This window comes from Cervus elaphus, chromosome 8, assembly GCF_910594005.1.
Source record: "Cervus elaphus chromosome 8, mCerEla1.1, whole genome shotgun sequence".
Taxonomy (NCBI): domain Eukaryota; kingdom Metazoa; phylum Chordata; class Mammalia; order Artiodactyla; family Cervidae; genus Cervus; species Cervus elaphus.
The window spans coordinates 10,019,336-10,040,783 of NC_057822.1; the positions used below are offsets into that span (position 1 = coordinate 10,019,336).

Below are 21,448 nucleotides of genomic sequence, written 5' to 3' on the forward strand. Positions count from 1 at the left end.
GATTCAATACATGTTAAGTAATAATAGATAATATTTACTGAGGGAAGTAACTAGCAGTGTTACTTTGGGCAAATTGCTTCTCTTCTCTGAAAACTGAGGTTTCAGTTTTCCCATTTGTAACATGAAACCCCTGAGGCCCTTGTTGACCTAACACACATGTGATTCTAAGGAATGATAGTATTTCTAGCCGTCCACCCCAAGGGCCGGGCACTGGGAGGATTTTCCTGCCTGAGGTTTGCTCCATGAAGCACCCCGTCCTGGGTCACTTGGTGGTTCCCTGCTCAACACAGCTACATTCCTGAGAGCTGCCCAGGCCTCACTCCTGGCCCGGCCACGTTCTTGCCTCACAGTGTCCATCTTCTCTTGACCCCTGCTCTCTAGGTCTATTTGTTTGACCTGACTTACAAGCAGCGGCCGTACACCTTCCTCTTGCCTAGAAAATGCCACTCCTCAGGGGGTAAGTTCTCCCTCCCCGGCTCCTTCAGGGCGTTTCTGCTGGGGAACGTGAGTGTGCGCTGCCTCTGCCGGGCAGCCTGCCCCTTACCTTGCACTGTGGCTGTGATCCTCCAAGAAGGAGCAGGTTCTCTGAAATAGCACTGAAAGGGAATCCCAGGTCAGAGAGCGCTGTAAAAACGGGTTTGCCTCATGGCCCTTTTCACTTCCCTCAGAAAAAGCAGGTTCTTTCCGTGGCTTGGCTCTTGAGGACCTGAAGTAGTTGTGCCATCCCCTGCCATCCTAGACCAGTCTCCTCAGTGATTCTTCCTGGGGCACCTCCTCACCCCCCCACTTTTAGGCCTCCCCACAGCCAGATAATGCCAAGTTGAAGCTATGTCCCTCTCCTGCCAGCAGAGGGCGCACAGGCTTTATGTGCCTGCTGGCCTGCCTGTCAGAACTTGCTTTCTGGGAGTGGACCTACCCTGGGAGGGATAGCCCTGCTGTGGAGCCGTCAGATCCCCAGATGGAGGCTGGAGGGCTGCTGAGGAGAAGTGAGGACCTCCTCCTAAGTTGTTGCTGTTCCTTTCTCACCAACCCCTGCCAGAAGTTCAGAATGGCAAGATGTCCACCAACGGTGTGTCCAATGGCGTCTCCAATGGCCTGCATCTTCACAGCAATGGCTTCCGGCTGCCAGAGACTAGGGGGCATGTCAGGTAAGGCCAGCCTGACTTGGGGCACAGAGGCTTCTGGAATGTGGCTAGTGGTCCCCATGCCGCCTCTGCCTGGTGGGACCCCAGTCGTGCTCCAGCTGAAGCTCTGGTCTCTTGGTGCCAGTAGCTGGGGTCAGGACCCAGGGGCTAGCTCCTCTTAGCCCTGGGCTCCCTCCTAAAGGGTCCTGCATAGACAGGCCTCCCCCGTTGTGTTTGCTCCATTCATAGCATCTTCACGCCTCTTTCACTGCCAGGCCCTGAGCTCAGCTTTGGATATAGAGGTGCCCAGGTCCTCTAGCCCTTGAGAGAAACCTCTCTATAGAGAGATCCATGGGCGGGACTTGGGTGGTGACAAAGTTCAGCTCAGCATGGAGGCTGGAGGTGTCAGCTACTTTCATGCCCAGTTTGGTGAAGAATTCCTTTAAACCTGTCTAAGACAACTTCATTTCTGCCTCTCTTGGTTTTTATTCACTGGCACAGAGCATATGGAATTGTGACCATTGACCTGCCACAGTTACTCAGGCCAAGGGTGGGAGTGGTGTCCTCTTTTAGATGACAGTGCAGATCTCAGGGACCAAGAAAACCTGAGAGGCCTCCAGGCAGGGCCACAGACATCCTGAGGGGCTGCTCTGCCCTTCCTTGGTTGGCCTGACACTCTGCTTCCCCTGCAGCCCCCAGGTAGAGCTGCCCCCATACCTGGAGCGGGTGAAACAGCAAGCCAATGAAGCTTTTGCCTGCCAGCAGTGGACCCAGGCCATTCAGCTTTACAGCAAGGCTGTGCAGAGGGCCCCTCACAATGCCATGCTCTACGGGAACCGAGCTGCTGCCTACATGAAGCGCAAGTGGTGAGTGGCCCTGATGGAACCAAGTTGCTGAGGCATCCAGGGACATTAGCAGTGGCATCCTGCTGCCCCCTGGGCATGTTAGGCCCAGGCCTCTCATCAGCTCCTGGTTGGTGGTAGGCAGGTGCCTGACCTGTGAGTCAGGAAGCCTCAAACACCAGGAAAGCTCACAGTTAAGTGGAACATGTTCACAAGTAGCTTCGGCATGTTAGTGCTGTGGTTGCTGGAAGCAGGAATCAGGAGAGTGGTTAATCCCAGTCCTTGGAGAATGGGGCCTTGAATTTAACTTTTGAAGGAGCAGTAGAATCTTGCTAGATGGAAATGAGGCCCTGGTGAATTCAGTTGCTGTTTGAAGTGATTGTGCAGCGCCTTGACCTTGGGGTTTGCTGTCCTATGCTCTTGGACACTTTGGACCAAGCACAAGCAGGATCCTAGACATCTGAAGCTGGCTGTGGGTCTTGCTGGGTGGTAGTGACCAGTGGTAAGGGAGTAGATCTATATCCTGAAGAACCCTTTATCTTTGGAGACCACCAGGGCCCCCAGCCCTTCCGCCTGCAGCACCAGCAGGCAAGCAGGCAGGCAGACCCCATCCCCCAGCCAGGGCCAGGATGGGAGATGGATAAAGCTGGGCCCACAGCCATTTCTGCTCCGTCTGGCATCCGTCGGCTCTGCCCAGACAGACAGGCCAGCTGGTGTGCCATCGTCTGGCTGCAACTCGGCAGGCCAGAGAGGGAAGCTTAAGAAACCCACCCAAGTCAGCAGGCTGGTGGATGGGGCTTTGGGAAGATGCTGCCCCCACAGGCCTTAGCTCAGACATCAGGAGTTGGCCAAGGGCTCAGATGGCAGCCAACCCCAGGAGATGACAGTTGGGGGCCCTCCTGAGGTGTTTTGCCCCTCTTTTCCAGCAGGTGGGTAGGATGCAGTGGTCTTCACGCAGGCTCTAGGCTGAGAGCACTCTCACTCCTGCATTTTTGCTGAGAGAGACTGATGATCTCCCAATCCACAGTACCCTCAACATGTTCTCTGAATCCCTACTATGCACTGGGAACTAGAGACACAAAGTTCTGTCCCTCCGAGTTCCTGTGCTTCAGAGCCCCCAGCCTCTGGACAGGGGATAAAGAGGTGGGCATGGTCCATCACCAAAGAGGCAGGAAGCAGTGAGTCTTTGAAGGGTCAGGTGAAGTGCCCTGGGCAGAGGAAAAGTTGGGTCACTGTACCTGGGGATCAGGGAGCTCCGGGAAGACATGGTGTCTGCTTTCAGTGTGGGCAGGCTTAGACAGGAGAGGGAATGGGGAGGGGCTGTGGGGGAGGGACATTCCCAGGGAGATGGAACGGTGTGAACAAAGGCGTGGGGGTGGCGGACTGACTGGAGAGCTTGTTTGCAGAACAACAAATCCATTTGGCTGGAGCAGAGGGCTCGGGAAGGGACTGGCAGGAGATGAGTCTGTGAGGTAGCCTGGGGCCAGCCTGGGAAGGACTTGGAATGCAGAGCGGTGGCGTTTTGGCCTCGATTCAGTGGATGATGGGCAGCTACTGAAGAGTTTCGAGCAGGAGAGGGAGGTGTTGAGGGCTGTCTTTTCAGGGAGATTGAGCTGGCAGCAAGTCCGGATGGGTGCGCCCTGGGGCCAGCCTGCTCTCCCCCCATCCCACGTGCCTGCCAGTGACCCTAGAATGTCACGTTCTGTCCCAGGCCAGTCTCCTCAGGGCGGCCATCTGCTCCTGGATGCGGTGGGAGCCGTCACCCTCTGGCTCCTGGCTGCTTTCTGGTCTGGCTCTCCCCGGGAGTTCTGAGGGGCACCTTGCAGGCGGTAATTGGGTTTCCGAACAGCGCCTGCTCCTCCGTCACAGCCACTCGTTCTGACGCAGGCGGCGCCGTCGGAACACGCTGCCTCCTGCCTGCCTCCGCACTGCCGAGCCGCTTGTCCCTGGTCTGAGCAGGCTGCTCTGAGGCCCAGTGCTCCCTCTGGGTGCTATAGGAGGGAGGTCAGGAGCACAGCTCCAGCGTCGGACCCACCCTGGCCCCCGTGCACAAGGGTTGTGAGCTGCGCTTTGGTGGGGAGGCCATCAGCTCTGGGGGGGGGCGGTGGGGGTGCTTCTTAACACAGGTGGGTCCTAGGCCCGCCTCACCCCAGCAGAGGGGAAAAGGAGAAGTGGCTCCTGTGGGGCACCTGCTCTCCAGTGGAGAGGTGGGGCTGTGTGTGGACCTGGGCAGATGTGTATTCTGTACTCCGGCACGGGGGGCAGGGTAGGGGCTTCTCTGACCCTCCCCAACCCACCTCCCACCAAAACCATTCCCGCTTCCCCACATCCGTGCTTCAGGAGTTTGGAGAAGTTACTGTGGACAATTTGGAGCTCCTGTGGCCTATACCTGCCCCCACCCCCGCCATCCGCTTCCAGAGAAGTGACTGCCAGACTGTCGGGCCCCATCCTCCAGCCCCGGGAGGTAGAGGCCACAGCTGCTGTGGATCAGTCAGCCAGGACAGAGGGGGGCCTGGCTGAGGACTTGCTGCCTGCTGGTCAGACCCAGCCTGACACTTCTGGCTTCCCCGGACCACAGAACTGCCCTTGAGGGCCCCCTGCCTTAGACCTGGCTTTGAAGGCCAGCTGGGGGGATCTGAGGAGGTGGGAGGAGGAAGGGAGAAGGAGGGCCTGGGGAGCCTGAGGCGGGCAAGATGCCAGGCCTTCTGCTGCAGAGCTGCGGGTGCCTGGGGTGAGCGGGCGCACAGTTGCAATGTGTCCAGCAGAGGGCAGCCCGACACTGGTTTTTGCCTCATGCCCACCTCCCACCCTCTACCTGCCAAGACCCTGGGCTTCCTGGCTTGCCTCCTAAACATACTCTGCCTCCTCCTGGGAAGCAAGGCCTGGGCTGAGCCAGGATTCTTTCCATCCCCAAATACCCTTGCCCTGAGATCGCTCAAAGGTGGGCTGGGGTGGCCACAGGATGCCACGAGGCTGAATGGGGATGCCCTGCCTGCCATGGAGCCCCACCTCCAAACCACACTGCCTGCCTTCCCAGGGATGGTGACCACTACGACGCCCTGAGGGACTGCCTCAAGGCCATCTCCCTAAATCCATGCCACCTGAAGGCGCACTTCCGCCTGGCCCGATGCCTGTTTGAGCTCAAGTACGTGGCTGAGGCCCTAGAGTGCCTGGATGATTTCAAAGGGAAGTTCCCGGAGCAGGCCCATAGCAGCGCCTGTGATGCATTGGGACGTGACATCACGGCCGCCCTCTTCTCCAAAAATGACGGTGGTGAGTAGAGTGTGCGCTGAGGAGGGGTTGCTGTCACTCTGCCTGTTGGAGGTGCCACGTGACATTCTGGAGAGGACAGAAGTTCTGAGGCTGCAGAGGCCTGGGCTCACACTGACTGAGAACCACGTGACCTTGAGACAGTCACTTGGTCTCTTTGAGACAAGGATTAGCAATAGCGTGTTTAAGGCGCCCAGTGTAGTTCCCCCGGGGCTCAGGATAGGAGTCATCCTCTCCTGTCATAGCCAGGGCTCTGGCCGTTCCACTGGGATCCAAACTCCAGCTAGTTGGCTAGAAGGCACTTGCTCCAGATTGCATGGGTGCAGAAGAGACAGCACCCAGGGCAGCAGAAAGGCCTCAGACACAGGTATGGAGCCTCAGTTCCGATCTCAGCTCTGCTGTGTAGACCCAGGCGACCTTGGGCAGAGCACAGCCTCTCCGAACCTGCTGGCTTATCTGTACAGGGTGTTAAAGGGCCCGCCCTGCTCCCCTGGGTGGCGCTGGAGAGTGAACCAGGTAACTGTGCAGGCTGCAACCACGAGAGGGGAGCTCACTGCAGGCAGACTGCAGTTCCTCGTCTGCTCTGCAGTGCACTGGACCGTGGATTGATCATTTGTCTGGATAGTGCCAGTCACTGTGCTATGCCCTGGGAATACACCTGGGAGCACGTCAGATGAATTTCTGTATTCATGAATCTATAGCCTGGTGAAGGAATCGAGCGATGAAGGAGCAGCAAAGAAGGCCCTGGAGACCTGACAGGGTGCAAGTGCCGGGGGAGGGCTGGAAGGCAGCCTGGGGTTCTTGAGGAAGAGACATTCAGGTGGAGATCTTGAAGCTGAGGAAGAGGTGACTAGGTACAAAGTGTCGCCAGAGGTAAAGCGTTCTGGCAGAGGGACCAGCACGTGCCAAGGCCCTGAGGCAGGCAGGAACAAGGCACTGAGAGAACTGGTATGACTTTACCAAGGCACTTAAGCGGTCTTCTGGGATCCAGGCTGACTTGTCTTCTGGAGCAGGAGGGCTTGGACTTGACTGCCTTCAAAGCCATGAATCTATTTAGAAAAATCACCCGCTCAAGGCTCTCTTGGCAGTGCTTTGCCCTCCCCTCCCCACCGCTCACCTCCACAGCAACAGACCTTAGGGCCGTGCATCTTCGGGCCTTCCAGACATTATTCAGGGACCTAAGCCAAGGCCCTCCTGGCATCAGCGGTCTCCTCTTGAACACCCTCAAGGGCAGGATGCACAGATGCCTCTTTTTCACAGTTGTTTCCAGTTTTCCAGGGTAGGGGGAGAGGGATAGCTCTTCATGGCTTACCACTTGGACAGAGAACAGGGTGAAGGGTGGGGAGGAAATGGGGAGGCGGGGAGAGACGGGCAGGACTCTCACGGTCCCTGTTCTCTGCCCCAGAGGAGAAGAAGGGAGCAGGTGGTGGTGGCGGCCCCGTCCGCCTCCGCAGCATGAGCCGCAAGGACTCCATCTCCGAGGATGAGATGGTGCTGCGGGAGCGAAGCTACGACTACCAGTTCCGCTACTGTGGCCACTGCAACACCACCACGGATATCAAGGAGGCCAATTTCTTTGGCAGGTCCGAGGCCCTGAAGAGGAGGAGGAGGGCCCAGCCCGGTTGGCCACAGGAGGTTGGGGGTGGCGTGGGGACCTAGGCTTTCAGAAGTCTCAAATCACAGCTCTGTGCCCTTGGGCAGATGGCTTCACCTCTGTGAGCCACCATCACCCCCAGCCCTCCCCTGTAGATGACGTACTCTCTTGGGTAGGTGAGATTCATGAATATGAATCAAGCATCTCCAGCAAGATCCCTTCTAAATATCTACAGTGTGTTGGGGGCAGGTGTGCTGTAGGATCTAGGGGTCTGGATCCAGAGAGGCTAGGACTACTGAGGAAAGGCTGAGGCAGGAGCGTTCCCAGAGACCCCTGAAAGGCAGGATCCGATCCTAGCACCCATGGGGCTTATAATGCACTTTGAGGGAGAGTAAGTTAGAGGGACCTAGGCCATCTGTGACCCCAAGGTTAGGAGAACAGTTGGACAGTGACACGACTCTCCAGTGTGGAGAGGATTCTCGTGTGCATGGGAGTTCCAAGTCAGGTGAAGACCCCAGAATTCAAGGGGCCTGAGTGGCTCCAAGCTTCCCTGCTCCGCCTTTCCCTCAGCCATGCAGCCTGTGGGCCATACCCCCACCTGACCTCCCTGCCCTTTGCCCCCCCGCCAGCAACGCTCAGTATATCGTCAGTGGCTCTGACGATGGCTCCTTCTTCGTCTGGGAAAAGGAGACCACCAACCTGGTCCGCGTGCTGCAGGGCGATGAATCCATCGTCAACTGCCTGCAGCCACACCCCAGCTACTGCTTCCTGGCCACCAGCGGTATTGACCCTGTAGTGCGGCTCTGGAACCCCCGACCGGAGGTGAGGGGATGGGCAGGGTGGCAGAAGCCAGGTTGGGAGAAAAGAAGGGCGGTACCCTCTGTGAGGCCTCCAGCTGAGCTTGTGTGGGGCGGGAAGGGAAAGGAATCACAGCCTCAGGAGGCAAGGGGCTGCCAGGGGAGCTCTCTCCCCAGGGGTCCAAGCTGCCTCAGGGCGGGAGCCAGCGAGTTCTGAAAGCTCCAGATGAAGCGGGCAATTCTAGGGGCATATCCGTGAGCCAGGTGTGAAGGTGAGCCTCACACCCAGGAGGCAGTGACCCAGTAACTGGGACCAGGTACGGGAGGGCAGGGAGGGCGCCCACCCCGCCCCAACACCAGGAGGGCACCCACCCCGCCCCAACACCAGCTCCCGAGAACGGTGCCCCCCCCCCCCCGCGCCCTGTCCCTTGTGTCCCTCTGCGTCGTGTCCCCCAGGAGCCCTGCAGAGGCCAGTGCCTCAGTCACAGGGGCAGCGCCTAGGCTTTGGAGCCTGATGGGCCTCAGTTTGAATCCTGGTCCCTTCACTTAGGCCTGAGGGACTCAACCCAGGTTTTTATCTTCTGTATATTGGAATGGGCCTGACAGCACCACCTCAGAAGGTCGCTTTGAGGATTAAAGAAGCGATGCCTGTGATGTGTCTGGTCCACAGGGACACAGGGATGGTGTGGGCAGTCAGGTGGGCTGGCCTGAGGCCTCCCCTGCTCTCTGCCCACCTCCTCCCTCTTCCCAATTGCCTATACATTTTAAGACCTTTCCTTGAGGGGGGAGTGGCAACAAAAGAGTGGGGTGGGGGAGTTGTGTCCGTACCACTCCCCGCCAGGGGTATAGTATGTGTGCCCAGCAGGTCCTGGTGTGGGTCCGCCCTCGCCTATGTCCGTGCATTCCCCCCATCAGTTTCCAGTGTGGGGCCTACCAGAAGACACTCTGGTGTGTGTATTCCCCCCAGTATATATCCCACTGTGTATGACCATGTGCCCCCCCACCCCCGGTGTAATCCGTCATCCCCCTCACATGCATCCTGGTGTGTGTGTGTCTCTGTGTGTGTGTGTCTGTGTCTGTGTGTGTCTGTGTCTGTGCCTCCGTCCACATATATCCCAGGACACGCTGCCCTGCACCTGGGCACTCATGGGTACACCCACGCACACCCCCTGGTATGTACACACCCCTGCACACGTGTAGCTCAGTCTGCGTGTGTGTTTCCCCTGCACACAGATCCCAGTAGTAAGTGCACCTCCCCTGGCTCCCCTCCGCAGAGTGAAGACCTCACAGGCCGAGTTGTGGAGGACATGGAGGGCGCCTCCCAGGCCAACCAGCGGCGCATGAACGCAGACCCACTGGAGGTGATGCTGCTCAACATGGGCTACCGGATCACAGGCCTGAGCAGTGGGGGTGCCGGGGCCTCTGACGACGAGGACAGCTCCGAGGGCCAGGTGCAGTGCCGGCCCAGCTAGACCCTCCTAGCCCCGGTCCCAGCCCCCGCTATCGGCTGGATCCTCTGCCCCGGGCAGGAGGTCAGGGGGTTCTGTTTTGGTTTGTCTTCCCTGTCCCCCCATTTTTTTTTTTTCATTTTTCCCCATTACGTTTCTTAGTTTGGCATTGCGGGTGGGGATTGCTACAACTTGCTGGCTTTTGGACTTTTGGGCAGTTGCCCCTTGACTGGCCCCAGCCCTGAGCAGACGAGCAGGAGGGGAAGCCCCTCCATCTCCCCCAATCCCCCTCCCCCCTCCCCCTTCCACGTCCCTAAGGGCTCTGGCCTGCCTCAGGTGGGGAGGCCAGGGCTGCTGCTGTCTCCGGGGACTGCCCCACCCTTGGGCTGGCAGCAGGAGTGGGGTGGAATTGGACAGGCTGGCCTTGGCCTGTTAGCATTCTTGCTCTTGACGGGCGAGGCTGGCTCCCTCCTGGTCTTCAGGGAATGTTCTAGAAAAGGACAGGGTGCCCCCCATCCCTGCAGAGCCGCTGTGTCAGGGTGGAAACAGAAGTGAGGAGGGAGACCTGGAGAGGGCACGGTCAGGCCACTGCCTCCTCGCAGCCCGGAGTCCTTTCCCTCTCCACCCCCTCTCCCCGCCCTGCTAGACCCCCCCAAGCATGGGTGCTGGGTCCTTACTGGGCCACCCGCCCTCACAGGCCCTCTGGGGGCTCAGCCTCTCCCATGGGCCCTGGCAGTGGGCGGGGACACCACACCATTCCCACCCACCCGTGCCAGCCCTTCTGCACTCTGGGGGGGCCCCACTCCTCCCTTGGGCGCTCTCCGGCCTCACTGTGACCTTTCTGCCAGAGCTCCCAGCCAGGCCTCCTCTTGCTGAGATGGCACTCCCTCCCCGCCCCCACACGCTGAGCCGCCACAAAGACCAAAGAAGTGATGGCTTTTCTCTGCCCCCTGCTGCTCTGGGGGGAGGGGTGGGTCTCCTGAGCCCTGGGATGGAAAGTCCCTAACTCGGCCCCCTCCTCAGCAGCCCAGAGCTCTACACTGGATGCAGCACCCCAGCACCCCAGCACCCGCCCCCCGCCCCAGGCCTCCCTCTTGGCCCCCTTGGCTCTCAGCTCAGGAGCTCTCCCAGTCGTTGGTTCCCCACCTCCCCATTCCCCTCGGCACTCCCGGGCTCCAGCCTCCAGCTGCAGCCTCCCTCCGCCCCGCTCCCTCCCTCCGCCCTGTCTCTGCCAGGTGCCTCCTCTCAGTCAGGCTTCAGAGAAGCCCTGGAGACAGCAGGGCCATGTTAAAAGCTTTTTCACAGTTTTAAGAAGATGGGGGTGGGGGTGGGCTGGTGAGGATAGTGGTGGGGGGTCTGGCACCATCTCGTCATTGCTTTAATCCCAGCGACACAGGTGGCAGCCTCTCCCCCTTCCTCTCCCCGCCATCACCCCCCACCCCTCTCTCCTAGCTTGGTAATGAAGTGTATTTATTGGTGAAGGAAACAGCTGCTGCTGCTTCTCCTGCTGCTGGGACTCGCTCCCCTGTCTCTTCTCCACGACCTTTCTCCAGCCGGGAGGGGAGAGCCGGAGCGCTGAGGCTGGGCCTGGGGCCCAAGGACTAGCAGGGGCCCCTTTGCTTTCCTGTGTTCCAGCCACCCGCCATTTCCTCCCTCCCTGCCTCCTGCCTGCCCAGCCTGGGCCCTGCGTGTGGAGAGACACAGAAGCCTTACTGTCCTATGGGGGCAGGAGCCGAGCCTTTTTGTTGCTCCGCTCCCAGGAGAGTGAGGGTGACGCAACTGATTAAAACCATTTTGTTCTAGGTGTGGCTGGTGGCATTTGTGGGTTGCCCATGGGTCTGGGGGAAAGGGAGAGGATGTCATCTCCGTAGCTCCATGACTCTTGAGTAACCACACCTCTGCCGGGTGGAATGAGGCTGGCCTTGGAGCTTCCCTGTGGACCGTGGCCACCAGTCCAGCAGGACCAAGTGCAGAGCCTGGCCCTGATGGCTGTGATTTGCAATAATCAGCTTTCATTATCTGGGCTGTCTTCTCCTCTGTAAAGTAAGGAGGGTGAACTCTTAGTGGTTTTTCAGTCTTTTAAAATCACAACCCAAACAAATATACATCTTACATTGTGACCCAAGATACCCATGCTAATTCATATGTATATAATGAACATAAGTTTTACACAATAAGACTGAGCCTTGCTACATGCAGTGTGTTCTAGTCACCATTCTATTTTATGAAGGAGGGGAAAAAAAATGCTGTCTATAACCCACTAAATTGATTTCAAAATCTGTTTTCTTGATGGGCCCTAGATGAGAGGATTTCTTAGACCAGAGGTTCCCAAACTTTCTCATCTCACTCAACCATCAGTGCCTCAGTAGTTTTTATCTGGACCCCCTAAGCCAAAAGAAATACCTAACATTTCAACATGTTAATTAAGCCAAGATGACTTAAGAATTTATGTCCTGGACTTCCTTGGTGGTCCAGTGGTTAAGAATCCGCCTGCCAATGCAGGGGACCTGGGTTCAATCCCTCTTCCAGGAAGATCCCACATGGATCCCTGGTCTGGGAAGATCCCACAGGCCACGGAGCAGCTAAGCCCGGGCACAACCACTGAGCCCAGCGAGCCACAGCTGCTGAAGCCTGTGTGCCTAGAGCCTGTGCTCCCCAAGAGAAGCCCCGAGACGAGAACCCCGTGCAATGCAACTGGGAAAAGCCCATGCAGCAATGATGGCCCAGTGCAACCAAAAATAAATAATAATCTTTTAAAAAAATTTTTGTCCTACCAAGTTAGTCTTTAAAGAATACACAAAAGAAAAAAATTTGAAAAAAAAATACATATCAGAAGAAACTCTATTTCCTTCTTAAAGACTACAGTAACTAATGGAATCCGTGTGCTTGTTGGGTACTGTAAGACTTGTCAGACTTTCTAATCAGATTGGACACCACCACCCTCATTTTGTGTTCCACAGTGACTTTCATTTACTTTGTATCTCAGCAAGCTCTAAAAACTCAGCTTCTGAAAGACGACGTAATCAAAGGAATGCCGTGGAGTCTAAGGATAAAAGTGAGCCACCCTGTGCTTGTCCTCGCGGTAGCCAACAGATGCTAAGTAACTCAGAATTTAAAATATCCTTCTGTGCTCCTGTGACTTGACGGCGGCACCCTAAGGTGTCTTGATGCACAGTTTGGGAACTGTGGTTCAGTACTATAGGAACAATAGTTTCACTAGTGAGATTTCGTGATTATTCTGTTTGTACATTTGGAAAGAACCAGGCTGAGGCCAGCAGGGTATACTCAGCTTAGTACAGGAGACAGAAAGGGAAGAGATTCTGTCAGAAGCGCAATAGGTGATGTCATGAAGCAGGTGCTTATCATTCCTCTGTGTCCCCAAGCTGACGCTGCTTTAGGATGTTTGCAGACCATGCAGGGAAGGGGTGATATACCAGATCGAGGGACTAGGGTAGAGTCCCAGGTGCCCTCGTGGAGCCTGAGGGATTCAGTTTAGCCGCCTGGTAGAGGATGGAGTGGCCCATGGACTTCAGGGGGCAGCCAAACTGTGGAGGACCCCCTGTGCTTGATGAGGGATTGTAGGCTTGGTCCTGTGAGCAGGGATTAGCCATTGGAAGACTTCACCAGGAGCTCCATTTCATTTGGAATTGGTACATTTTTTTTTAAATAGACTTTTTTTTAGAGCAGTTTAAGGCTTACTGAAAGTTAAAAAGATAAGACAAAGTCCCATATACCCCCTCTCTCCCTGGCTCCATTTCCCCTTATTAACATCTTGCCTCAGTGTACCTTTGTTACAATTAATGAACCAGTATTGATAAACATCATTAATAACTAAGGTCTGTAGCTTATATTGAGGTTCACTCTTTGTATTGTACAGTTTTATGGGTTTTGACATATGCATAATGTCCTGTATCCGCACTGTGGAAAATAGTTGTACTGCCATGAAAATCCCCTGCGTGCCACCTATTCAGTCCTTACCAGCACAAAAAAAGAGAGAGAGAAAAAGTAAGTGCTAAGTACTTGTATACTTAGTACCTACTAAGTACCAGCAAAATATACACAAGATATTTATGAGGAAAACTATAAAACTGTGCTGAGAGAAAACAAGGGAAATCAGAATATGTGAAGAGACATTCCATGCTCATGGATAGGAAGACTCTTATTATTAATAAAGATGTCATTTCTTCCCAACTTGGGCAATGAAATCTCAACCAAAATCCCAGCAAATTATTTCCTGACTATCCACAGGCTTATTCTAACGTTTGTATGGAGAAACAAAAGACCCAGAATAGCCAACACAGATAACAAAGAGAAAGAACAAAGTCAGAGGACTGACACTACCCAACCTCAAGACTTATCAGAAAGCTACAATAACCAAGACAGTGTGGCATTTGCTAAGGAAAAGACAAATCAGTGGAATGATCTAGGGATCCCAAAAGTAGATCCACACAAATTTAGTCAACTGATCTCTGACAAAAGAGCAGAATCAACTCAATGGAGAAAGGAAAGCAACCTTTGCAACAAATGGTGCTGGAACAACTGGATATCTCCATGTGTGGCTGTGTGCTGAGTCACTTCAGTCCTGTCTGACTCTGCAACCCCATGGACTATAGCCTACCAGGCTCCTCTGTCCATGGGATTCTCCAGGCAACAACACTGGAGTGGGTTGCCATGCCCTCCTCAAGGGATCTTCCCCTCCTAGGGATCGAACTCACATCTCTTGCATAGCCTGCAAGAGATGGGTGGTTCTTTACCACTAGAGCCACCTGGGAAGCCCAGACATCTACATGCCCCACCCCATCCCCCCAAAAAGGATCTAAACACTGAGTACACTGTCCACAAAAATTAACTCATAATTGATCATAGGACTAAACGTAAAACAAACCAATAAAGCTCAGAAGACCACATAGGAGAAGATCTGAGTTTGGCAACAGGTATTTAGATACAATATCGAAAGCACAACCCATGAAAGCAAAAATTGATGGACTGGACTTCATCAGAACTCCTGCTCTATGAAACCACTGTTAAGAGAATGAAAAAGACAAGCCAACAATTGAGAGAAAAGAATTTTTACAACTCAACAATATGAAACAAGCACCCCAATTTAAAAATGGGCAAAATATCTGAATAGACACCTCACCAAGGAGGATATACAGGTGACTAGTAAGCACACATGGAGAAGGCAATGGCACCCCACTCCAGTTCTCTTGCCTGGAAAACCCCATGGATGGAGGAGCCTGGTAGGCTGGCTGCAGTCCATGGGGTCGCTAAGAGTCGGACATGACTGAGACTTCCCTTTCACTTTTCACTTTCACGCATTGGAGAAGGAAATGGCAACCCACTCCAGTGTTCTTGCCTGGAGAATCCCAGGGACAGGGGAGCCTGGTGGGCTGCCGTCTATGGGGTCGCACAGAGTCGGACATGACTGAAGTGACTTAGCAGCAGCAGCAGCAGCAGTAAGCACAAAAAAGCTGTCCAGCATTATGTCACTTCAGTTCAGTTCGGTCACTCAGTCATGTCCGACTCTTTGCAACCCCATGAAAAGCAGCACACCAGGCCTCCCTGTCCATCACCACCTCCCAGAGTCTACCCAAACTCATGTCCATTGAGTCGGTGATGCCATCCAACCATCTCATCCTCTGTCCTCCCCTTCTCCTCCTGCCCTCAATCTTTCCCAGCATCAGGGTCTTTTCCAATGAGTGAGCTCCTCGCATCAGATGGCCAGAGTATTGGAGTTTCAGCTTCAACATCAGTCCTTCCAATGAACACCCAGGACTAATCTCCTTTAGGATGGACTGGTTGGATCTCCTTGCAGTCCAAGGGACTCTGAAGAGTCTTCTCCAACACTACAGTTCAAAAGCATCATTCTTCAGCACTCAGCTTTCTTTATAGTCCTACTCTCACATCCATACATGACCACTGGAAAAACCATAAACTTGACTAGATGGACTTTTGTTGGCAAAGTAATGTCTCTGCTTTTTAATATGCTGTCTAGGTTGGTCATAACTTTCCTTCCAAGGAGAAAATGTCTTAATTTCATGGCCTTAGTCACCATCTGCAGTGATTTTGGAGCCCAGAAAAATAAAGTCAGCCACTGTCTCCTCTATTTCCCCATCTATTTGCCATGAACTGATGGGACCAGATGCCATGATCTTAGTTTTCTGAATGTTGAGCTTTAAGCCAACTTTTTCACTCTCCTCTTTCACTTTCATCAAGAGGCTCTTTAGTTCTTCTTGACTTTCTGCCATAAAGGTGGTGTCATCTGCATATATGAGGTTATTGATATTTCTTCCAGCAATCTTGATTCCAGCTTGTGCTTCATCCAGCCTAGCGTTTTTCATGATGTACTCTGCATATAAGTTTAATAAGTAGGGTGACAATATACAGCCTTGACGTACTCTTTTTCCTATTTGGGACCAGTCTAGTTCTAACTGTTGCTTCCTGACCTGCATGCAGATTTCTCAAGAGCAGATCAGGTGGTCTAGTATTCCCATCTCTTTCAGAATTTTCCACAGTTTATTGTGATCCACACAGTCAAAGGCTTTGGCATAGTCAATAAAGCAGAAATAGATGTGTTTCTGGAACTCTCTTGCTTTTTCAATGATCCAGGGGATGTTGGCAGTTTGATCTCTGGTTCCTCTGCCTTTCCTAAATCCAGCTGGAACATCTGGAAGTTCTCGCTTCATGTATTGCTGAAGCCTGGCTTGGAGAATTTTGAGCATTACCTTACTAGCGTGTGAAATGAGTGCAATTGTGCAGTAGTTTGAACATTCTTTGGCATTGCCTTTCTTTGGGATTGGAATGAAAACTGACCTTTTCCAGTCCTGTGGCCACTGCTGAGTTTTCCAAATTTGCTGACATATTGAGTGCAGCACTTTCACAGCATCATCTTTTAGGATTTGAAATAGCTCAACTGGAATTCCATCACCTCCACTAGCTTTGTTCGTAGTGATGCTTCCTAAGGCCCACTTGACTTCACATTCCAGGATGTCTGGCTCGAGGTGAGTGATCACACCATTGAGATTATCTGGGTCATGAAGATCTTTTTTGTACAGTTCTTCTATGTCACTATGTCACTAGGGAATTACAAATTAAACCAACAGTGAGATACCACACCACACTGATTAGGATGACAACATCAAATGCTGACAAGGATGTGAAGCAACAGGAACTCATTCACTGCTGGTGAGAATGCAAAATGTTAAGAGTTTGGCAGTTTCTTACAAAGTTAATTAGTCTTTTTGTAAGATCCAGCAACTGCTGTCCTTAATTGAAAGTGTTATGTCCATGCACAAACCCGTACGTAAATGTTTACAGCAGCGTTATTAATAATTGCCCAAAACCGGAAGCAACCAAGAAGCCTTCAAAACGTGAATAGATAAAATAGGTACAGCTGAAAAAAAAAAATAGGTACAGCTGTGCAGTGTATGGAAATGAACAATCAAGCCCCAAAGCCAGGGAGGAAACTTAAGTGCATTATTGCTTTTGAAAGAAGCCAATCTGAAAGCCATACCATATGATTCCAACTATATGACATTCTAGAAAAGGCAAAACTAGAGACAGTAAAAAGACCTGTGGTGCTCCATTTTTAACATGCGTCCACCTGTGTTACTCAACCCTGCTGGTGGGGAGCCTGGGGCTCAGTCAGATAAGCCTGCACAGTGAATGTGTAGCAAAAGAGACTTCAGAATTAGAACTCCTGTGTTTGTGGTGGGCAGATGTGGTCCCAGGGGCCTGTGGTGGGTCTCTGTGCTAAGGAGCATGCTGAAATGTAGTTGCAGAACTGAAAAGGTGATGAGAGATCATCTAGCTCAGAGGTTCCCAGCCCCGGTTATACATCCGAACCACCTGGGATACTTAACCACCCCAGAGATTCTGTTTTAACTGGTCTGCAGGGAAGGTGGGGAGGTGTCCAAGCATCCATACATTATTTGAAAACCCCAGATTCATTCTAATGTAGGGCCAGAGTGGAGAACCACCAATCTAGTCCTATTTCCAGATCATCTATGGAGTCCTATTTACGAATATAGACAAGTTCCAAAGAGGGGCAGGAAGAGGGAATGGGCTGCCTAAAACCCAAGTTAATTAGAGGCAAAACCAGGACTGGGTCACTAATCTCTGCTTCCTGGTCCACTTCTTTAAGAATCATTTTTCTTATTTAATGTCATGATACTTTTTGAGCCCCTATTTGCCCAGCACTGGCTTAACCAAAATGCACCCAATGGGTTAGCCCCTGCTTCCTGGAGCCCCCACATTATCTGGAAGACGTGGGTAGCAATTATGGGGGTTGTGCATGGTCTCTGAATGTTGGATTTCGCCATGGAGTTCACCGCTGAGTGTCAGGCCCTGTGTCTGATGGACGTGATGGCAGGCATGAGGCACTCATGGAGACATGGTCTGCTTCCTGCATATGTCCTAGGGTTTCCCTGGTGGCTCAGAGAGTAAAGGATCTGCCTGCAATGTAGAAGACCGAGGTTCAATCCCTGGGTAGGAAAGAGACCCTGGAGAAGGGAATGGCAACCAACCCACTCCAGTATTCTCGCCTGGAGAACTTCATGGACAGAGGAGCCTGGTGGACTACAGTCAATGGGGCTGCAAAGAGTCGGACACAATTGAGTGACTAACACAAACAGGCCCTGGTCCAGTGAGGCCACAGTTTGCACCATTTTATGATGATTTACAGAATCTCAGGTCTCATCCTCCTCTCTCTTTAATGGCCCTAGAAGGGGTCACCAGCAGAGAAAAAGCAGGGTTGAGGTTCAGAACCCCAACTCTTACCTAGTTTATGCATGCTAAGCTGCTTCAGTTGTGTCCGACTGTGGGACCCTATGGACTTCAGCTTGCCAGGCTCCTCTGACCATGGGATTCTCCAGGCAAGAATACTGGATTGGGTTGCCATGCCTTCCTCCAGGGGATCTTCCCCACCCTGGGATCGAACCCCCATCTGTTACATCTAACCTGCATTGGCAAGCGAGTTCTTTACTACTAGTACCACCTGAGAAGCCCAGTTTATGTTTAGACCTTGGAAAAGTTCCTGAACCTTTCTGGGCTTATTTTTCTCTTTGGGAAAATGGATGCCATGATACCTGCCCTCTGGTTACTTCACTGCATTGTAAGGAGGCACCAAATCATAGAGTATGCACATCAAAGTGCTTTTTAAGTGGTTAAGAGTCTTAAAATGGTGATGAGTGGTTTTAACTGCTATAATAGCTAACACTGAGTGTTCATATTGGGCCAATAGCTGATCAGCTATAGCTTATCCAATAAACTTTACAGGAACTTTGCAACTCCCCCCTCCCCCTTTTAGGGATGAGGAAATTGCTGCCCTGACAGGTTCAGTTACTTTCCTAAGGTCTGACAACCTCTGACAGAGCTAAGGGTCAGTACTGGGCTTGCTGGCTGACACCTGAGTTCACATGTTCAACCATCATGCTTTATTGCCCACCTGGCAGCAGAACACTTAGATTCTGGGCCTGGCTGTGCTTTCTATATTCTTAGGGAAGTTTACCCATCTATAAAATGGAATGGAGAAGGAAGTCGTTTTGTAATCTCTGATGTCTTAAGGGTCAGAGGGTGTGTTCTCAAATGGTTTGTTGCATTGTATCTACCCCAGTGGTCCCTTCCCCACCACAGAAAGGTTTGGAGCCATCCAGGAAGACAGTTTAGGGCTTAATGGGGGGAATCCAAAGGAGCAGAAGCAGAAAGGCTGCAGAAGAGAGGGGACACACACACAGACAGAGCGTCACCCTCAGCAGCTCCTCCAACCTGCGCTGAGATTGCCCCAGGCTCAGCTCTGCTTCCCTGGCTTATTGATTGAGGTGACTCTTCTGCCAGAGCCCTGAAGGAGACCAATCTATGATCAACAAACAGCTCCGGGGACAGTCCCGAAGCGCTTCCTATCTGCCGGGTGCCGTTCTGACTCCAAGGTCCAAAGGGTCTAGTCAGTCCCCTTCTCAAGGAGTTCACAGTCTCCTGGGGTAGACAGACATGTAAACAGCTAATGCTAATGCAAGTACACATGAATATTCAATAGGCAGAAACAGCCTCCGTGCTCTGGGAGCAAAGAGGGAGGATTTGCTGGAAACCTTGAAGGTGGTGTAGGAGAGCCGGGGAAGGGCACTCTGCTGAAGGAACAGTTCGAGCGAAGACACGAGGTATGAAGTGCAGGGCTCGTTTCTCTGAAGGGCAAACAGCGCGGTGAGGTTAACTCCAAGCAAGTCCCAAGGGAGACAGAGAGAGAGATGAGGGTGGAAAAAGAAGGTTAAGGGTTGGGGCCAGACCATGAGAACCTTGAATGCCAGAATGAGGAGTGAAATGGCCTGGGGAAGGAAGGAAGGATGTGTGTCCTGGGGACTTCTACCTGGGGCCAGTTGAGGGGCTGTCCTGACCCACACCAAGAGAGGACGTGCCCTGAGTTCACCCTTCAAACAAGCAGCATCTCACCCTAGAAGCTTCCCAGCTTGATGCTTCCAGCTCTGCCATCCTTCCCTCCCCCAGCCAGTCCTATAAGTGGGTCCAGATGGTCATTCCTATTTTAGGTCGGGGTGTGTGTTGGGGGAGGGGTAGCTCTGAGCTCTATCAATCCTTTCCTGAGCTCTCTGTTAGAGGAGCTTCTTCCAGGACACTGCTGTGATCCTCTGAGCCTGGAAGGGAGTGTTAGGCCTTGGTGGAGGTATCCCATCTGTCTGTGCGTGATAGGGGTGGGCAGCAGCAGAGGAAGCAAGGACACAGGCCAGGGAGGCTTTCACATTGGGTAAGAGAACCAAGGTGACGTGTACGTGTGGCAGGGGGCCCTGTGAACAGGCTGTGATGTGGAACAAGCCTGGGACAGAGGCTCCAGAGGAGTCAGAGAAGGAGCTGGCTTCTCCCTCCAGGTACCTGGAATTCTCCAGGCAAGAATACTGACTCTTTGTGACCCTATGGACCATAGCCTGCCAGGCTCCTCTGTCCATGCAATTCTCCAGGCAAGAATACTGGAGTGGGTTGCCATGCCCAGGGTCAGGAAGATCACTGGAGGAGGGCATGGCAACCCACCCCAGTATTCTTGCCTGGAGAATCCCGTGGACAGAGGAGCCTGGCAGGCTGTGGTCCATGGGGTCGCAAAGAGTCAGACAGGACAGAAGCAACTCAGCACAGCACATGGACCCCCTCAGGTGCCTGCCCCTTCTCGTGTGCCTGCTGCAGCTGCTTAGACAGAGGGTAGGAGGATGCAGGCCACGGGGGAGGGGCTGGGGCTCTCTAGTCAGACCCTGCAGAGCACTGTGCCTACCAACATCCATGGGGCCCTTAAAACTCTGGGGGCACTGCGAGGTAGCAGCTAACAAGCTAGGTTCCTGCCCTCAAACTGACTGTAGCTGTCATACTAAGGTTATAAGTATTTGTCATTCATTCAGTTTAGCAAATACTGATTAAGGAAATGCTCTATGCTAGACACTAGTAGGCATTGGTTTTACAAAAGCGAATAAGACACATACAGTGTCTTCCTTCAAGGAGTTTCCAGCCTAGTGGGGGAGTCCAACAAGACATAGCCACAAACGTGCTGTGAAGGAAAAGAACAAGGTATTCCAGGAGCTTTCTCATTTAGACTGGGAAGCCAGGGAAGAGCTCTCTGAGAAAGTGACATGTAATCTGTGACTTGAAGGATGAATGGAAGTTAGCCAGTTTTGGAGGCAGTAGGGGCATTTCAGGTGAAAGAAAACAGTATGTGCCAAGTCCATGGGGGTGTGAAACAGCATGGCCCATGAGAGGAACTGAAAAGGGCTGTACGACAGTGAACAAGTAGGCAAAAGGGCACAATGCAGGGCCGTGTGAGCCACAGTGGATTTGTGGTTTGTCTAAAGTGCAGTGGGAAGCCACTGAAGGCCGTAGAGTGAATGCGCTGCTTGTGTTAGTACTACCAGATTTGTGGCAGACCCTGAGAAAGGCTGACTTTGGTTGTTTATTCATCCATATACACAATAAATGTTTAAAGAGCACCCACCAGCCCTTTGCTAGAATTACGGGTTGACAATGATGGAAGAGGCATGTCTGAGGTATAGACTTTCCTCGGAGACCTTCCTCCAGAAGAGATGAGACAGCTATAGCCAGTGAATCAAGATGCAATTTCTTCATCCCACAAACATACTGTCCACCTCTTCTATACCTGTGCCAGGTGCTGGTCGTTGCCCTTAACGGATCACACACATGGGCCACAGGAGAAGCACAAACATACTCAAAAGAATTTTGAATGGGTGAGAATCATTTTCACCTGTGATGTCTGCGAGGCCTTTATAAAAGCATCCATTTAGTCACTCTGTAAATCAGGAAATATCCAGTGGGCATCTGCTCTGCACTAAGAACAGTGTGAGCTACTGAAATTAGGGACCTTAGAGTT

General features: G+C 52.9%; 1 protein-coding gene across 4 annotated transcripts in view; it reads left to right on the forward strand.

The window, feature by feature from the left end:
* The window catches only part of WDTC1 (WD and tetratricopeptide repeats 1), a 60,831-nt gene extending 49,952 nt beyond the window's left edge, over nucleotides 1-10,879 (forward strand). For 2 of the 4 annotated variants that reach the window (XM_043909389.1, XM_043909390.1), the window contains exons 10-16: nucleotides 382-457; nucleotides 1,043-1,148; nucleotides 1,817-1,990; nucleotides 5,004-5,239; nucleotides 6,642-6,819; nucleotides 7,460-7,652; nucleotides 8,902-10,879. In XM_043909389.1, the coding sequence (XP_043765324.1) occupies nucleotides 382-457; nucleotides 1,043-1,148; nucleotides 1,817-1,990; nucleotides 5,004-5,239; nucleotides 6,642-6,819; nucleotides 7,460-7,652; nucleotides 8,902-9,099 (1,161 nt within the window). In that variant the 3' untranslated portion in view covers nucleotides 9,100-10,879. Of the gene's footprint in view, nucleotides 1-381; nucleotides 458-1,039; nucleotides 1,149-1,816; nucleotides 1,991-5,003; nucleotides 5,240-6,641; nucleotides 6,820-7,459; nucleotides 7,653-8,901 lie in introns of all 4 variants that reach the window. The other 2 variants (XM_043909387.1, XM_043909388.1) reach the window with 1 other exon arrangement.
* Nucleotides 10,880-21,448: the final 10,569 nt, after the last annotated feature.